Source organism: Cloeon dipterum, chromosome 1 (genome assembly GCF_949628265.1).
Source record: "Cloeon dipterum chromosome 1, ieCloDipt1.1, whole genome shotgun sequence".
Lineage (NCBI taxonomy): Eukaryota > Metazoa > Arthropoda > Insecta > Ephemeroptera > Baetidae > Cloeon > Cloeon dipterum.
The window spans coordinates 15,758,960-15,777,715 of record NC_088786.1 but is presented as its reverse complement, the minus strand read 5'-3'; the positions used below and the strand labels follow the sequence as shown (position 1 = coordinate 15,777,715).

Sequence of the window (18,756 nt, the reverse complement as noted above, 5' to 3'; positions counted from 1 at the left end):
ATGTATTAGTTTCCATTGGAGAATATTATTTAGTAGACGATTCCAATGTCCAATGATCCTCCCAGTTCGTTTAAGTAAATATTTTATGAGAGAAACTCTTTCTCTGGTTTGTGCGCCATAAATCTTCCATTAGCAGGGACTAAATGCTCCACTTTTCTTTTCGTTTTTTCGCTCCGGCTGCTGCTGCTTCTACTGCGCGGTATCGGCCGGCTGTTGTGACTTCCGTTGATTAATTGCCAGCCGATATTTCATGCACTTGAAGCGATTTATCTCGACGCCGCGTCATAACTCATTCTCAAGATTCGCCATCGCTTTGTTGCTCATGCACACTTTCGAGAAGCGAATGATGCTCGCTGCTGCCGCGATTTTATCATCGAACGGAGTCTAGTTAGGTCATACGCCACTAAACTTTGATATGAAATTGCCCAATCCAGGGGCCTAATAGCCAAACAACCGTTATTCCATAGATTCTGAATGAGGTCATCGCGCAAAATGATGCAAATAGCTTAGAGGCAGATCAAACAGAAGTTGCGTCTTTATAAAAAAATGTGATGACCGTGAGAGGGTTAATTAAACGACCGCAGTCTGAGAGCTTTGCGAATTCCACACGCGTACGCCGATTCTGAGAGCGTATTATTATCCGGCTCAAATGGTGCATTCAAAGTGATTGCACAACAGAAGCCTTAAATATAAAGGAGAGCTCGCTTTCAGAATGAATAAGCAAGCCATCGCATTGAAAGGTCCGGCTTTAGGGCTGTTATCTTTTTGTATGTGTGTCGGCGGCTGTCGCCGGATCAGCCAAGCAGTTTGACTGCATTACAATGTATGTGTGTGCTGTTGACAGGACTCTGAAGGCGACACGCCCCTGCACGATGCCATCTCCAAGAAGCGAGATGACATGTTGACGCTGCTGCTGGACCACAACGCCGACATTATGTTGACAAACAACAACGGCTTCAACGCCCTGCACAATGCTGCCCTGCGTGGAAACCCAAGGTGAGTACAGCACCAGTTTCGTTTCTTCCCACAGGCTCCATTTATTGTGCGGCGCGCGCGTTGCGGACAAGCTGTAAGAAGGGAAAAGTCCACGAGCAGGGTTAAATGACTCCCAAGACCAAATATTTTGCCGCACACGTTTTTTTCTCGTTACGTCGGAGTGGCTTGTTAAGTCCCTCGCCGGCAAATTGTTATTCTTCTTTGTTGCCCGTGTGCGTGTGGTTGGCGACTGTCAATTTGACGTTTTTCTGGTCGGGCAGAATGCGACCAAATTGTGCTTCATCACGAGCCTTTGAAAAGGTTGCTTGACGTTTCGTTCGTTCTCTGCAGCAGCGACGCAGAGACAATTGGCAAATTGCTGTCGCCGCTTGCAGTCGATCTGTGAGTGGAAGTGGGAATTGTGCTCGCCGACGTGCTTTCAGGAGGAAAATCACGTTCTGCTCGTTGACTCCTTTTATAAATTTCTATCAAATACAAATTTATCAGAATACCCAGCCCTGAATCGTGCATATATTTATTATTTTACAATCCTTTATAGGGGTAGACTTTCGATTCATTTTATTTCCGACGCTAATGTATTAATTATATAGAAATTTAGAACGAGTTCTCTTCTCACTGATGCATATTAAGTGAAGAAATATTTTGCTTTTCAGTCGAAGTCATTTTTCACCTCGCCACCCTTATTTTCTAAATCCATCCCGCTTCCTCCCCGTCGTTGCCAGGCGGAAAAAGCGAAGCGCGGGCGTTGTTTATGCAGCGGCGTGCGAATTTTTTTTCTCGACTCGACAGGCAGCAATTAATTAGAGCGGAGCCAATTTCGCCGTGCCTACGCCGCGCCGTGCGCGCACGCCATTAATTGGGTAACCATAATTGATTGGCCGAATTTTTAATGCTGCCACCGTGACAAAGTACACGTGCGTATTCAATATTGATAGCTCATCAGCCGGCGTATCGCGCTAATTATGGAAAATGTGGCAGTGCGCGCGACCTCGCCGCCGGCCGTTGATTGCTCCGTCGACTCGCCACCGGCGCAATTAACAATTCGCACGCAGCTTGGCAATTGCGCGAAAGCTGATGTAGCGTGTGTGTCAGCTGATGTGAACGAAGGAGTCTTGCGGGAGCTGAAATATTTACGCCGGGGCGCGGGCAATTTCGCTTCGAGGCCGGCAGAAATTGCTCCAGCGCAATTCGCCGCGTCTAATTGAGCTGCAAGCGCTCGAAATATGCTGTAAAAGTCGGCGGCAGTCGAGTTATGCAACCTGCACGAGATATACGACGCGCGGGCTGCATACCGTAGTTCCGACAAATGCTCTCACGGGCGCACGCAACTGCTCCACCGCCACTGCTGGAGAGCTGTAAACCGTCATTCGCCGGCGTAAAAAGTTTGCGTCGTCGCGAGTGCTGTTGCAGAAGATTTAATTGCCTATTAAAGAGGACAAGGAAATTAAAAAAGGCTCTGCGAACAAATCACGCATTCCAGAAAACTCCTCTTTGTGCTTCGCAGGCCGTCTGCAGATTTTGAAGATTCGAGAAATCGTGAAATTCAATTACGCGCGTAGGAGAGAGTAAGAGAGAGAGAGAGAGAGAGAGAGAGAGAGAGAGAGAGAGAGAGAGAGAGAAAGAGTTAAACGCGCATGAGGCGTAAATCAAACTTTAAGCGGCGCATGAAAAATTAAAGGAGAGCCTGGTGGTACGTGAAGGCGGCTCGTAAACTCGACCAGCCCGGCGGTGCACTCTCGGCCGCCTTTTAAAATTTCATCGAGCCGCAGTAATAAAGATTTATTCGGCCGAATTTGCCCTGGCCGTCAGCACTGGAGCACCCAGCAAGCAGAGAGGCCTCCGGGGTCGTGCTCGGCAAGATTGAAATTCCTCCGCAGGATGCACAGTCCGCCGGCGTCATTTTCACGATTACACGAAGTTGTTGCGATTGACTTTGGGCGTCGCACACGTGTGAACACGTGGCATGCTCGGCCACCGGGTCCCCGGCGGACGTGGCCATGTACCGGTACACGGTCGCTGAGGGTGTGTGTGTATGTACCGACCGCGTGCGCATAATGCATGCAAATGCCGGTTCATAGACGACTACTATTCACTTTGCAGCGGCGGCGGTGGTAGAGTGCATGCGTTACGTGACGCTGCAGAGACGCCATTATGTCAGACGAGCGGCCCCACGGCGCGTGACAAATTTCCGTGTGGGGATCGGAAAATGGGGTTTGGGAAATGCCATCTTTTCTTACTATTTTCCAGGGAGCGGCTGCGATGGGCGTAGAAATTTTGATGAGCCTCTCCGCGATGCTTCACCATGCATTGCAAAGTAGCTGGTGTTGACAACTGTCGAAAATGGGAATGGAAGCGAAGGAGAAAGGGGGAAATGCTTTTTGTTCGGGGATATTGGTTTCCCTTCGATATTGTATATGTACTACAGTCGCGTATTGTGTTGTTCCGAACTATTTCGGACGTGGAATTTTGTATTTATTTCAAATCGACCGGAACGGACTCGTAACTTGTTGAGAAAAATGGAAAGAAAAACTGCCGCGTTCTGGAAACTTGAGCGAACTCTGTTCAGCTGACGCCCATTGGGTCCTTTTTATCTTTGCCGACTTCATCCTGTGTTTTTTTCGCCGGAGGAAAAGGTTTCGGTGTTTCACAGGCAACAAACTCCCCGGAGATTCGTGTGCAATCGTGAAAAAAGTACTGTCCGAATAAAAATGATAACCACTCTGTTAAATCCCGTCGTAAAAATAAACATTCCTTTCTCTCTTGTCTTGCGCACTTTAGCGGATAAAAAGAGATTTTCTTTATCATTTGCCGCTCAACTGCCGGACTTTGGGGTAGAGGGTGAGGGCCGCGCTCTGAGTGTAATTTATTTTTGGAGCACCGTGCTCGACCGAACGACATAAATCCGTGTCATATTAAAGTCGCATCTTCGTTGGGCCGCGTGATGCGCGAAAGTACAATAAATTAAGAGAGCGGCGCGGCAAAGGGAGAGGAGGAGAGAGCAGGCTTGTGTTTTTTGCAAAAGTTTTGATGCCCATGGCCGGCCGAGCGAACGGGGAAGAAGGAAAGAAAGAAGTAAGTTAGACCGGCACGAAAAGAAGGAAAGAAAAGGGGATTAGCCTCATTGGCAATTGAGCGGCTCGACGGCATCAGCGGATAACTTTTGACGTTAAATCAATTTACCTTCTCCACACACACGCACAAACTGCAGATGTTGCTGCTACTGCTTTTCCGACCCGAATCCAGAGAACTCTCGAGACAGCCTTTGCAGGAGGAAAGGAATGAAGGGCGGCCTCTTTGATTTTTCGTCCCCAGGATTTGTTCTACATTTTATTACATCCTGATGGAATTTTGCTCCTTCTGTTTGTGAATATTCTCAGTCTGTTTGCGAGCAGCGGCGACGGCCCCCAAAGGTTGCTTTTTCGCCGCAGCCAGCAGCAAGCAATTTTCGGCTGAAAAACGCACTCGCGCGCGCCGCATAACTCAATTATTAACAGAACCTTTGGCATTAAAATTCAAGCCTGGAGGCGTGTGTGCGCGCACAGGCGAACGCTCGCCTGCGTTATGCGCGGCCCACCGCATTAAATTCGGCAGGCGAGACCGCCCGGCTGCTTTGTGCTCAGCTGATAATAATAGTACATTCATTCACTTATCATGACGATCGGTGGGCTTGCGAGAAATTAGCCTTGATGTCGGGGGTTTTTATCATGCTTCACGGTTGGTCGCGCGCCCGCCCGCTCAGCACCCGCGAGCTGCAAATATAGCATTCACACGAATCGTTCTCCTTTTACTTTGTGCCGCGTCTTGGGTGTTAATTGGCTCGGCGGCTTATTTTCGGGCTTGCTGATTATTTGCATTTCAGCCGAGATCTTGTTGTGCCAGATTTTTCATCTTGCGCTTGAGCTCGGCTCGAGTCAGCCCTCCTGCCTCGTTATCGTCGGCCGACTCATGAATATGCATGCGACTCCGCGGGGAATTTTTTTATTTTTGTGGGGCTCGACGCTAAACGTAATTAATGCGTGACAAGTCGTTGAGATCTGATAAAATTTTTACACCGTGTTTTTGTGCTGCAGTAAGTCGGCTGGTTTGTTTGCTGCGCTTTTACACTCCCGCGGAGAGTGTGATTTTGATGAATGAGAGATGCTAAATAGTAAAAAAGCAACAAACTCTGAAAGCAGTGCCGCTGCTTTTTCCGCGAGTATAATGGAATCCTTTCAGCTTATTACAAATTTAGGAACAAAAAACCACAACCCAGCGGATTTGCTTCTAAAGCTCTCTCCTTGTTGCTACGTAAACTAATTGTACGTCTGGTAATCTTAATTAAGCACCCGTTCACCTACAGCACCAGCAACAGCAGCGGTGTACGCGGCTCAAAGCGTATTGTATCAGTGTCTGAGCAAGACAAGCCTGCAAACAGCCTTCCTGCGGACAGGACGAGATAAAATCCAACAGCGAATGCACTGCTGCAGAGAACAAGCTGTTCCGACCGGCGGATATGATCTCATTGTTCGGCAGTCAATTAGCCAAATATTGCGTATTCAAGCCGTTTGCGCGTATTGTTTGCCCAGGCACGAGGGGCCTATATACTCGTCTCATCAGCGAGAGCAAATGAATTTGCCGCTGCCGACGCAGGTAATGTGTAATGTAATCTACTCGTTCGCCGTGATTAGAAATGCAAATTCGCCGCGCCGAGATTCTCGTCGCCTCACCCACCCATCCACCAACTCAACCTTCCGCGTTGTTCGCAACTGACGATTGTTCCTGCGCGGCGGCGAATGCATCCAAGGCGCGCGAGATAATTTATTTAGATTGAAATTCACACCTCACCAGGTCGGCGTGAGCAAGGAACTCATTCGGCTGAGCCGACGCATCCAGCACAGCCGGCTGTTAAGATTTTAATAATTACTGCTCATATACGCGCTGCTGAGAGCGAGTTTTACATACACACGAATTTGAGCACATGCTCTCAAGGAGTTGAGGCTTGGATATGCACGGCTGCTGCTGCGGCTTTGCTTTGAATCTTGTGTATGCTGCAATATCGAGTTTGCTGCCGCCGCCACCGGCTCTCTCTCTCTCTCTCTCTCTCTCTCTCTCTCTCTCTCTCTCTCTCTCTCTCTCTCTCCCTCTCTAACGCACCGGGTGCCATCTTTACGGCCACAGAATCCGCCTCGGATGCTGTGAAATCCAATTAAAATTAGCACTAGTCACGCGAGATCGCAAACTTAGTTAGGATCGCGCGGTAGAATCCAAACCAAGTTAGCGGCGCAAAGTTGACTTTTAATCCCATTTGAAATTTATGCTATATTTAAGTCTGGAGGGAATTTATTTCGTAGCCTGTAGCTAACATTCCATGGAGACGTGGAGGAGCATTACTGAAGAAGTTATTGAAGATTCAACTCTGCCTACTGCATGAAAAAATAGGATCAACTTGTAAGCTGCAGCGTGTTTTCATCAGAGCATAATCGTTTGAAGGAGATCCTTGGAGAGGCGTTTATAATGAGGATAATCGGAGTTTTACTCGTTGAGAAGTTAAAGTAAAAAGGAGAAGTTGCCTCTCGTTAGCGCTCAGCATCTCTCTTGGCACTCTTCAGATTTGTTGATCCTCCAAGGAAAGTTATTTAAAAATATCTTTGCAATTTCACTCTCGTTGATGAGAGGAAAGAAATAAAAAGAAGAGCTTCATTTTCTGCTGTCATATTTCAAAGTCAACTTGCACACCTTTGCTCAAAAATTAGATTACCAAGGTCAAACACCTTGCTGGAAATTTGCAGCCGCTCTTCGCAGCCCCCTTGCCTGCACACAATGTTGGCAAATTAACATTTACATACGAAATTACCTTTTAGGCCGAAATGTGTGCGAGTTTTCTCCCCCCAGAAAAAGGAATGTCGAAATTTCATTAAGGCGACGACGCCGGCTAAAAAGGCGGCGACCTTAAATCAAGGAGGGAAGAAATCTGCCGTCTCCATCGTTGCAATTCCACATAATAAGGGGCAAAAAAATTCGTCCGCCGACATTGTTATGCACGCGCGCGCCTGAGAACGCTCCACGGACGGTAATGGTAACGTGAAGAGGAAATTACAGGCGACAGTGTGAAGAGAATCATCACAAGCGGTAGGCAATCTCGTAAAAAAGTCGTACTCGCGCGAGCGCCTTTATCAAGGCATGCACGCCCGCCGCTTTTTCTGCGCGAAAAAGGCAGCCTAACGAAAAAGCGCGCTCTGCTGCTGCTACTGCTGCTTGGCATATATACGGCAATAATTCTCGGCGCTCTCCGTGAAATAGGGGTCGTCGCGTAGGGAAAGAGAAGCCGCGCACTGTTGGTGCTATTGTTGTCCCAACAGCGGCCGCCCGCCCACGGCGTGTGTATGTGTGTGATACCTTGCCGCCGCGTTGCGAATGTGTTTTATTTTGTGACATTATCTGTCACGCTCTGCTTAATTTATGGCATGCCCGCCAAAATGCTGCGCCAAAGTGCAATTTTTCGCCCGACGCCACTGTGCATAAATTACGCTTTTTAATTATATCCACCGGTGCGGCAGTAATTAATTCTCGGCCCTAGTTACTTTGAGTCGTCGCCGACACTAATTGATGATAATTCCGGCCGTTCGCGCCGATTGCTCTGAAAACGCTCTTAATTTCCCTTGAGCTTCATCTGAGCTCGAGTGCTCCGGCGTCAGGCACAGGTAGCGGCCGGCCTCGCTCTGCTGAAGAGTCCTCGGCATAAATTTTTCGGGCCGATCAGGCAAAGTATGGGCAATTTCGTCGGTGATCACCCCATTCCGGCCAGGCGAATTGGCCGTCCAAATCCTAGATGATAAGGGTTGCAAAATTGGAACTGCATCAGTCCTATAGGCGGTAGGCCCTCAAGCCCTCTCCTATTTATTGATATTCGAGGCATGTAATATTGAGCAGGCACCATTGTGTGCTCCTGCGCCCGCACTAAATCTTGCCAGCTTCGCAGATGCAGAGGTCGATACTCTCAAATACGAATCAGCAATGGTTTTTCAACCGCGAAATCACGTTACGCCCGCTGCAATGGCGTAGTTTACTCTCCGTTATGCCGCCACCTATACATCTATACATGCACACATATATCGATCTTCGATTTGGCCCGATGGAGAAATACATACGCGATCAACTTGCCCCGCCGCGCGCATTCGATGCTACGAAAATTGACGTCGGCAAGAAAGGCGCTTGATTGAATATCCTTTTTCATCCTGCCGTATAAAAAATACATCCACCGCCTGCAGAGGTGCACACAGCTAGTCTAGTACCGCATTCGACTGAGCCTCGGGTGAAAACTTTGGCTGGAAATTGGAATTTCCTGTTTGAAGGTTGACGGATTCGAAGATGAGCTTCGTTTCTGGCTTGTAAGACAGCAGCGAAGAACTGAGCAACTTGTTATGGATGGATGTGCACTGTTCTGCGAGATGGATGCAAAAGTTTGGGAGATGTTCCCAAGTGTTTCTGAGTAGCGCACGAGGCTTGCACTAATAGGGCCATTCACGAGTCTTTGCTTATATACTAGTCATAGCTACAAAATTCGATTATTGCAATTATCACAATGTATTTGTCAAGTTCTAAAATAAAATTCGTTTCAATCTGTAAAAATCTCACTCATTTCTGTTTACGCTGCTGTACATGAAATGAAAACAAAATCTCAATAGGAATAAACAACCAAGGAAAATTATCGAGGCTTTTAAATATTATTTTACAGATTTAAAATAAAACACGCCAAACGTTCAAGAAAATGTTTCTTAAAATTTTCTAAAAATAAACCACACAATGTTTGGGTTTTGAAAAATTTCAGCATAACAGTATTCTCTCCAAAAATTATTTGTTCCTGATAACGATGAGATGCAGCAAATATTATTCCAATGTCAGCTTCCGCTGATCTGCCGGAGCCAATCGATTCCTCTTCTTGAACAAACATTATGCAAATTTTATCTCTCATCGACGCGTTTTAATTAAATCAATCAAACCCTGTGCAAGGAGCGAGCCAGTTAATTCGCGTTAAGCGCGAAATTTTGCTCTAGCTGCCGAGAGTGTGAGCAAGAATTGCACCGCCTGCGGGAAGGGAGACGGCCTGAAAATGGAGTCGTTTGTTACCGAGCGCGTAACAAATTTGTACCAGGAAAATTTTGACGTGTACGAAGAGAAAGGCAGCGCGCGAAATTAGGTAGGCAGCTGGCTCAACGGGTAAAATAACGCGAGACGCCAGAACCTGGGATGAAATTCAGACGGACAGAGCGCTGGCTCTGCCAAATTTCACATAATTTTGTTACTAATTATTCTCCGCCCGGATTAAAAGCTTTTAGTGTTTGCGCAAATAATGAAGTGAATGAAAATCACGGACGCGGAATGCAATATTCCGGCAGCAGCAGCCGTCATTCATCCATCCGCAGACTCTCTATGCACACAAAGAGAGCTCGCTGGTAATGAGAGTGAGTTATCTCAATTATTACAGCAGGCAGCCGGAGCCAGATTAAAGGCCCGCCGATGCACTCTTTCAAATTAAAGCCAGGCTTTCGGTTGATGGCTTATTGAAGCTGCTCCTCGGCTAATATCAAATCCCAGCGCCGCCGCTGCCGCCGCCGCCGCCGCAGCACCAGCAGTACATATAGCAAAAATCCCTCAAGGAGAGGCTGCTGTATCTTTCACTGGCTCTTACGCCGCTGCGAAAATTAATAGAGCGTGGATTTATTGTAATTTTGTCGGAATCCCTCGCCAGTGGAATGAGATGCTGCACCAGCAGCAGACTCCAGCTGTGCTGCAATAATCCCGCCGTGGAGTGCACTTTGATGCAAATTTCCGCAGCGGAGGATAACTTCCGCTGCTATGAATAGCATTTGCGCCCATTAGTTTTGTTAATGCAACTACCCTGACGTTCAAAGGGCGGTACTTTGCATTAACGAGCTATCGTCATGCAAATTCGAAAATGCTTTTGTCAACTTCCGAGCCAATTACTCGCAAACCAAATAAACTATAGCGTTATTGATGGCATGTGCCCGCAGTAGCTTAAAATAGAATCAATTTATATTTTGCTGAACTGGCAAAGGACTTCAATTGGAAGTTCCGTCGTCATTAATCAATTGACGCATTGGCAAAAATTGTCGTGTACCATCTCTTTGTTCTGCTGCTCGCTGCGATCGCTTTGATCAAGTCCCGTGTGCTCGGACAAAAGTCCGTAATCCAGCGGCGGCTGGCTATCGTCAATAAGCCGTGATAAATCCCAAGTTTCGCGCTCGCCGGCAGCCGTCGCTTGATGATAAAAACAGCAAAAAGCGCGCGAAATTGCCATTCCGGTCGTGGGGGACGACGAGTCGCAATTTTTCCTGCACACCCGACGGAGAATTCGCGCGCCGGCAGCACTTGATGCCCGCGATCAATTTGTCATAGGGTGAACGAGATTTTTCTTATTCTCATCGGGTGGTCGCTGGGGACGTGAAAAGTTGGTATTTTCACCAGATTCTGCATTCAAAGTTAGATTATTAAAACAGAGCTGATATTTGTCAAAGCGACCTCGAATCGATCTTGAAGAACTGGTAATGAATTGAAAAAAAGTTCACATTCGATGATTGTTCTGTTCAGAGACCAAAATGACACCCCTAGATCTCATGGCTAATGTTAATTCGGAAATCTCTGAAATATATATTTAAATTCAGAATACTAAGTTGACCAACGTTGAGCTGAATCAGGAGAAATTTTCCTAATGAAAACCGATACGCGTCTATCAAAGACAAACTAGAGGAAACAAATATGCCAAACGATATTGGCCTTGATTGTTTTGGAAGAAATCACAGCAAAAATCGCCTATTGACTGTTTTTCACAGCCCCAGTGGCCTCCGCTGCCACCCAGAGGGGTTTATTCGAATGTGCGGCTTACACACGCACATCAGCACGCAAGCGGGCGACGGAAGTTGGCGAGAAATAGATGGAAAAACTTTCGGATCACGTGAGTCCGCGAGCAGGCAGAGAGGCAGGCGATGAAATATTGAAAATTGAGCAGCAGCCAAGCGAGCAGGCAGCCCGCGGGCCTGCCGCCGCATGCGAAACGTTGTGTGCCTGCCCTCTCGCCGCCGCTGCCGTAATATGAATATCAGCCGACATTCCTTCGCAGTCACCTGAAACCCCTAATAAAAGCGGGCGGCCTCATCTCCGGGGGTGATGGCTGTCAAATGAGCTGATAAATTGTGTTTATCGCCTGGCCCGCGCGCACTTGCTGTAATTCATTTCGGCGGCGGCAGCGGCGGAGGCAGCAGGCCCAACGTCTTATAAATCACGTCGGCACCTGCTGACATTATGAATTTTTGGCCCGGACATGGAGCACAAAGGAATCTCGCGCGAGCGTTGTGTGCGTTCCGCGGGTGATGTGCGTGGAGCGATGATGACAGGGCATTTAAATGTCACTGTGTGCTAATGAATCAAAGGTCACCGCGCGACGTTGTCGGCGAAACAAAGAGTCGCGGCTGGCTGCTGGAGAGCGCCAATTCCGCTGGCCCCAAGCCCACTCGGCACAATCAGCACATTTATTGCGGAATAATTCGCTTTTTGATTGCGGCTTTTCCCGCCTCTGCGTCCAGCTCGTAAAAATCGTAATTGCTCAAAGGCCGGGCGCAAATATCCGCTCATCTTTTTTAGCCGACCGCCCAATGAGGTGGAAATTTTTGCCAAGCTGTGAATGCATGGCCCTTGGCTCCATCCAAAATGAAAAGCGATTTCCCCCTTCCTAAATTATTACCAATTATTTTAATGGAAATCAACCTCCATGTTCGACTGTTAAAACCGCACTAAAAGGCAATTTGGATTGTTTCCTATCTCGTGCTGCTTGATGTAAAGCAGTAAAAATAAAAATTTCACACAATACAAAATTGATTCCAAATCAAAAGTGCACATTTGTGCTCTTCATAATTCGTACCGGAACACGAATTCAATTCAACACTTACCGTAATTATTAGTCTACTCTAATTGACTCATGAAGGCATTCATTCGTCCAACGTGTGAATCAACACGATTGTCATAGAAATTAATTAATACAAACTGACGGCACAGCGACGAGTTTATGGATTGTTTTCGATTTGCGCCACCGGGTATGTGCGAACGTATTTTGCGCATAAATCGGCATTCCAAATATAAATTGAAAGATGTGCATGCGTGATTTACGAGTCCGTTCTGCCGTGTTTTAAACGCATGAATTATTTATAGGAGGCACAGGCACAGTCCTGCTTTCGGTAAAATTGATGCAGCACAAAAGGTCGCGTTGCTGCTGCTGAATGCAAATTTCTATCAAACGAGCCGCGCCAATTAATGTTCAATAATTCATAAAGCGAGCGGAAGATGGGAGTCAAAAAATTAGTGCTGCCGCCTCATTCATCGTCGATCGACAGCTTTTAAACAAAACCTATTTCCATTCATTTGGTTGATAGCTAATTTACCTGCGTTAGCACAAAAGATCGGAGCACACACACACACACGTGCGAGCGCGCGCGCGTGTGGACGTCTGGCGAGAGCCAACTTTTGTATTTGCCCGCGCAATTATGCAATTATATGATAATGGAAATTTAATATTCGGCGCACATCCACAATATGTTGTCACAGCAGCCTCGCGAAATGTGTGCCATGAATTTCAAGTGTTATCCACCTCATCGATTTGCCGGCGCCGTCGCCTCCTCTGGTGCTTACAGAGCGAGACTGAGGTGCCTGCTGTTTTCGGGGGCGCAAATTCGCAATATATATCTCACTCAAGCTGGGCTCGTTCACGCTACTGCTGATTTGATATTAAATTCAGTTTGTAGAGTTGGGTCTTGTGTGACGCGATATTGGCTGTGTTTTGCAATACTGATTGAACCATTTGTTACGTACGAGTGTAATTTCTGCTTCATTTGCGGAATTCGTTGTTGGAGTTGTTCTCGCTCAGCTGTAGAAATTTACACCGACTCTGCTGTTTGTCTTTTCAGTTCTCCAAACAAGGTTTAATCCTGTGGCGACATGAAATATTAATTTTCTTCTTATCCAAAGCAACGTTCACACAAATTGAAATTTACAGACCTATGTATAAATGAATTAATCTTCAAAGCAAGAAAATAAATTATAATGAATATTACTAACAAATTAACAATATAAAATGCTGTTCACACAAAAGAAAATTTTTCATTTCAGTCGTAAAATCGGCAAACGAGCTGCATTGCCCAAGCATTAATTTTCACATATGTATTACAAGGTCCCATTCATGCTGCTACCCGATCCAATCAATCAACAAATCATAATGGAATGCGATGTGTTCGATATCTGTTGCAATTATTCTGTCCGTGCGTGGCCGTTGGTGCGAGCAATTAAACAAATCGGATTATCGTAGACAAAAGCCCACTATAAATTCAAGCAGGCGCGGCGGAAAAATTCGAAATGGGCTCTAAACAAGCGCGTGCCGAGCTCAATTTAAATCGGCGAGGCCATAAATCTCAGATTCAATTTCGCGGCGCGACTCAACAATGAAGCTCCCTCCGATCCAAGTCCATAAATTGCAAATACGGTCGCTCAGGCACGTCGTTGCAGAGTGAAATTCAAGCGACTGCTGAAATTTCGATCGTCTCGAGCCGCGCCGTTGCTGCGGACGAGAGCCTGGAGTGTGCACTACTAGTAACAAAGTAAGTATCGCCGCGTCGGTGTAATTGTCTGCCGGCCGGCCGGCCGGGCTGGCGAATTCGGGGGCCAAATAAAAATTTCCTGTCGGGTTATAAAGACTGGAAATAACAGCGTGTGCAACACGAGTGTGCATGACAGCAGAAGTAATGGTATTATTCACAGCACAGCACTGCGAGTGATAATATTCGGCCGTTATTGCCGCGCATGCAAGCGGCGGAGCGAGTGCCTCGGCGCCGCTCGATGGAACAAATAATCCAAACGCATGCATGTACGAACGTGCGCACGACACAATTGGCCAAATTTCGCGCGACGCCGATTTCCGTACGCGCTCTTTATGACCTGCTTAAGCAACCAGCGCTTTTAAAAGCTGATTTGCTGAGCCGATTTTGCTCGGCATGTTTGCCAAGTCTCTGTAATTGAGCGGAATTAATGACAGTTTAGCGCTGTACCCACAAATCAAAACACATACACACATGAGTTAAAACCAGGCTTTTAAGCAAAACTTGGTGCCTGCTGATTTATCCGTTTATTCGACTTGCGCTTACGAAGTCAGGAATGTTTCCTGAAGTTTGTGAATCTATCTTGTCAGCTAAACTTTTACCGCCTAGTTTAGTTTTGAAAATCGTAGTATAAAAACGGCATTGTACAAATTAAGGCAGCAATGATACTGTCCACATTGTCTTTGATTTGATATTTTTTTTTTATTTTCAAGAAAAAAATCATCAATATCAATTTGTTGTTATGATGGAAACGGAGCACTGTTTTTTGGCTTTTTAAAACAGGTAGACATGCGTTGTGAAACGACACTTTAATAAACCGTCTGAACTTCTGCCGTGCAATTGGATTCGCTTTCCTGCCGTCGTGTCGTTTTTCCGCAGCAACTCCCGCTGGTGTCACTCGGGCCAAATTCAATTCATGATACACCTTGTCGGCGAAAAATAAAATATATAAAAACCACGCTTGCCGGTTGACGCACCCGCTGGTGGCGGAACTAAACTTTTGATCCGTCATAGCAAGCCGCTTTTCCCCAAACGATCTAATAATGATGATTGTCGTCAGCCGTGCCTTTCTGTCATTTCGGGGAGACAATGTCGGGCGCAATTCATCCCGCGCGCTTTTTTGCCCACCGCCGAGCGGAGAGAGAGAGAGAGAGAGAGAGAGAGAACGAGAGGCGGGCAAGCAGGCAAAAAAGCGGAGCAAAAAGGCTGCTGGCTGCTCGGCTTGCTGCTGCCGCCGGCGTTTTGTTTCAAACTCTGCGGCACAGATGGGAATGGTGCAGCTTTTTAGCCGTCGGCTGGTCATCTATTCCTAGCACGTAACTCTGGTGTTTCTGGAGAACCGCACGCTTTATAAAGGCACCGACTAAACTTGCCACCCGCTCCGGCTCTGTAATCGAACAAACGGCGGCGCAGAGCCGAGTAAACCACGCCATTGCTGATGTTGTACGCGCACTCGCTTCCCGGCAACTCTCGGCCGAATCCGTTTTATTGTATAAATTAGAGGGCCTTTTCTATTCATTGCGAGATATATTGAAAAAGCCATTGTGGCAGCGCGCGGTTCAGCCATCCAATTTCGCTCGCCCGGCCCTGCTCGCTTCAAACGATTCCCTTTCTCTTTCTGCTGTGCAATCTCCTTTCTCGTCGTCTCGCCCAATCTGTTGTGGCAAATATGCTTATTTATCCGTGGGACAACGTCGTTATCGTGCCGAATTTATCAGCAGCCGCGCGCCAGATCCGGAGCCGCACACGCAGCAAGGTGATTGATGCCCGGCTGGCCGGACGCCTAATGGACACAAACACACGCCGACCGCCGTGCGAAGGAAAAGTCATTAAGTGTAATATATCACGAAATTGCGGGAACCAAGTGTGGTCGGCGCTCTTTTGTTTAAATTGGCCAGAGGCGAAACGCAGTGAATGGAATTTTCGCAAGGGCTGCTCCCCGCTCTTGGTGGAATTCGTCGCCGGATAAATTGGCGGAGGGCAATGGAGAGTTAAATAAAACCGCTTTTAAGCAGCCTTTAGGGAATTTTGCCAGAGGGGTGGCGCCCGGCCTTCTTTGCGGGGCATTCCTTTTTTTCGTTGCTTCCTTTTCAGCCATTATTTGTGGAATTTTGTACAACTTTCCTCGTTTACAAAAGCAAAGTGTGTTTGTTTTAAATGGCATCTAAATGAAAAGACAAATTTTTGCCCCAGGCGCTTAGTATCATATTATTATATTCAAATTCTACACACGGTATTTTTGTATTTTGCAAAGCATCGCGCATCGATGCGCTTATATTCTCAAGCAAAAAATTCCTGGAGAGTTTGTAGGGAAAAATGAAATAAAAAAGCCTTTGTCTGTTTGTAATGGCGTCTGTTATCATGGCATGCATGATATGATTTGTATACAAAGAAAAAAATACTGGCCAACAAACTTCTAAATATTCTGCAAAAGAAATAGCATTATTTGTTTATTCCCAAGTACCATCTCTACAGCTCTAATTACGTATATCGATGGTGCAGAGCAGAAACTCAGCGGTCTGGAAAGCGAATAAAGGGTGCTCTATTGAGAAAAACTCCTTAACTACAGTTGGTGGATTTTTGCAAATTGAAATGAATCGTGCCTGTTCTGCTCAAGAGCAAGGTGCACCGCAGTTGGGTGGCGGAAATTAAATCCGAACGTGGCGCGGTGCAGCACAAAAGGTCGGCCGGGGCAGAGAGAGAGAGAGAGAGAGAGAGAGAGAGAGAGAGAGAGAGAGAGAGAGAGAGAGAGAGAGAGAGAGAGAGAGAGAGAGAGCCAGTCAGCCCTACTACATTCGCACCGTCGAGCGGCCGCTGTTTGCATAGAAGATAAATTAGGCTAATTTACTATGGAAAACCGCGAAAGTTGCCGAGTAAATATAAGTGAGTGAGAGAGGCTAAGTGGGTGCGACTGGCTGCCTAGCTATCTGACTAAGCTCAGCTCGCCCAGCTCTCTCCTCGCTCTGAGGTCAATCTTAATGAAGCTAATTTAATTCATCCAGAATGAATAATTAATTAGGTCGTTTCACCAAGCAAGCGCTGTTTGCTCTCGCGAAATTACCCGCATTCTTTCGCCACGCACACCGCCATCTTTGTTTTGTTTCTGCTTTCCCTGCAGATGGGAAAGACGGCGTTGTCGGAAGTCAGAAAAGTTAGTACTTTCAAAATACAACAAAGTTATTGAGAACTTCTCCCCCGAAACTGGAATTTTGAAGTGTAGATCGATGGTTACAGACGAAGGAGGGGGGGCTAGCCTAGGTTTATAGATGCAGAAGCTCTATTAAAGTCCGTAAATAAATTTCGTGACACACGAAAGAAGGCCAAGATTGATAAGACAGCTTTCTTCTCAGCCTTTTTCCACGTCTCTCTCTCTCTCTCTCTCTCTCTCTCTCTCTCTCTCTCTCTCTCTCTCTCTCTCTCTCTCTCTCTCTCTTTCCCTCCCCGGAAAAGTCTAGACAAATTTGCTGGATTATTTCGCGATCGTGGTGCGCTCGGTGCTCGACTCTTTTTGCCCGGCGGCAGCTGAAACGGCCCCAGGGCGACAAAACTTGCTCTTGCTTTGTCTTATTTACGCGCGCGGCATTCGCAGCGCTCAATGGCCCTCTGTGTGAGTAACAACAACTTTTATCAGCGCGTCATCCTCGTTGGCTAGTGGCCCTGCCGGCTCCTTATTTCGATACAACGCCTGCTTGGGTGCAACTTTCCAGATCGTAAAATATGTCTGGCAGCATACTTTTCCTCACGTGCCCCTCGCCGGCAAGGTGCGCCCCGGAATTTTCGCAGTCACTTAGCCACCCTTACATAAAATATATATGTACGCGTGTATCTGTCGGACGACGAGAAACTTTGTCTCGGGACGAGTTTTTCCGCCGGTTTACGGCGGAAATCAACAGTTTTATTGGCCGATTCACCGTGGAAGTTGCCCGCGCATGTACCTCGTAATGAAACACGCTGCGATAACAAAATTTGTGCCGGCTCCCTCGGGGGATGCAAACAAGATAATGGCGGCAAATATCGCATTAAAGATGCGCGTATTATTTCCCGGACGCACGCGTCTTGCAGTTATATGTATTCGTGCGCGGGCGCGATTCGAGAGGCAAGAGGTGCCTTTTTATACAATATATAAACATATATATACATATATATATATGATATCAGCGACGTGTATCAGGCGCAGCTAGGCTCGTTATTATGCGTGTGTGCGCTGCGTTCGCGCGCTTTATTCCCTTGATTCTGGCCATAAAACTTACTGCGCGCGTTATGGTGCCAGTAAAGAAGAAAGAGCTGCGAGAAAAAGAGTGGTGTTAAGGCGCGCAGCTTTGCCATCACGATAATGTATGAGCCTGGCATTACACCTTTACTCTTCCAGCCCGCCGTCTTTGCACTGGTGCACAACATTATGGTACAAAGCGCCGCAGTACCCATTTCGTGACGTCTGCAGCTGCTAGCGTGAAAAATACTTTACTCCCTCGGACTGGCGTAAAGAGAATTTTCTGCACACTCGCCCACTCACTGAGCACCGTTGATGGAATCTGCAGTTCGCGAATTTGCATTTCTCAGAGTGTTACTGTGTGCGTCAGTATGTACGGGCGGCGAAACATGAGCATTGGCATGTCAACCATGCACCACAAAGAGGGTTTATACGCTTTGTACGCTCACGTGAAGAGCTCCGTTTCTCGTTTCTGCAATAATACAGTAATATATATCAAAACAGCCTTTGGATGCCGTCCAAGATGAATTAGAATTTCCATTTAAAAGAACTAAACTTAGCATATCGTTGAAGTGCAATGAATGTTACAGTTATTTTGACCCAGTACAAGAATCGAACTTTTCAAGGAAAAAAACATGTGTCACTTTGAGCTATATATTTCACCTCCCAATGTGAATATTTTTTTCAATAATTCCTCTTCATATATATATAGGGAAAATTCAAAATGTTCCTCAATCCAAGTGAAGAAAATTTGAACTTATCGTTAGGCAAACATACACTTTTTATACAGAACTACACTGTATGACCCTGGCTCAGGGTTGTCGCGTGAATTAACCTCCTAAGAAAAATAATAGTTCAATTGCAAACTAAGAATGAAATCCTCAAGCAGATCCTAGAAAATTGAGTGAAAAG

At 46.7% G+C, this 18,756-nt stretch overlaps 1 protein-coding gene across 1 annotated transcript in view; it reads left to right on the top strand.

The window, feature by feature from the left end:
• Nucleotides 1-18,756, top strand: part of mib1 (mind bomb 1) — a 133,979-nt gene that overhangs the window by 18,682 nt on the left and 96,541 nt on the right. Inside the window, exon 11 of the mRNA XM_065475884.1 lies at nucleotides 845-996. Within this exon, the coding sequence (XP_065331956.1) occupies nucleotides 845-996 (152 nt within the window). The remainder of the gene's footprint in view (nucleotides 1-844; nucleotides 997-18,756) is intronic.